This window comes from Penaeus monodon, chromosome 31 (genome assembly GCF_015228065.2).
Source record: "Penaeus monodon isolate SGIC_2016 chromosome 31, NSTDA_Pmon_1, whole genome shotgun sequence".
Taxonomy (NCBI): Eukaryota; Metazoa; Arthropoda; class Malacostraca; order Decapoda; family Penaeidae; genus Penaeus; species Penaeus monodon.
In genome coordinates, this window is record NC_051416.1 from 30,665,965 (window position 1) to 30,666,287 (window position 323).

General features: G+C 37.8%; 1 protein-coding gene across 1 annotated transcript in view; it reads left to right on the forward strand.

The window, feature by feature from the left end:
- The window catches only part of LOC119592950 (muscle calcium channel subunit alpha-1-like), a gene marked incomplete at its 5' end in the record, with an annotated part of 130,968 nt that overhangs the window by 112,255 nt on the left and 18,390 nt on the right, over positions 1 to 323 (forward strand). Inside the window, 1 exon segment of the mRNA XM_037941842.1 lies at positions 124 to 180. Coding sequence (XP_037797770.1) covers positions 124 to 180 — 57 coding nt within the window.

Sequence of the window (323 nt, forward strand, 5' to 3'; positions counted from 1 at the left end):
GTTATTCTTGTAACAACAAATGCATACATTCCTGATCCCACCTTTCATATGGATAAGATGACTTATATTTGCTAACAGACAAGTGTACCTTCAAGCATTTACTATATAAGACATTTTTTCCAGGCGGGTAATATCTTGCATCCTGTAATTCTGAAAGTCAACAACCAGATTATGAACATGGTGAGGCTGCTAGGTTATCACTGTGCTAATGTGGCAAAACTGTATTATTGTACAAAGAATGAAAATGTTTATGCTGCACTTGGAATGTGCCCCACTCTGTATCTGGGGAAATGGATAAGCACCTATTGGAGTATGCTGTTCAG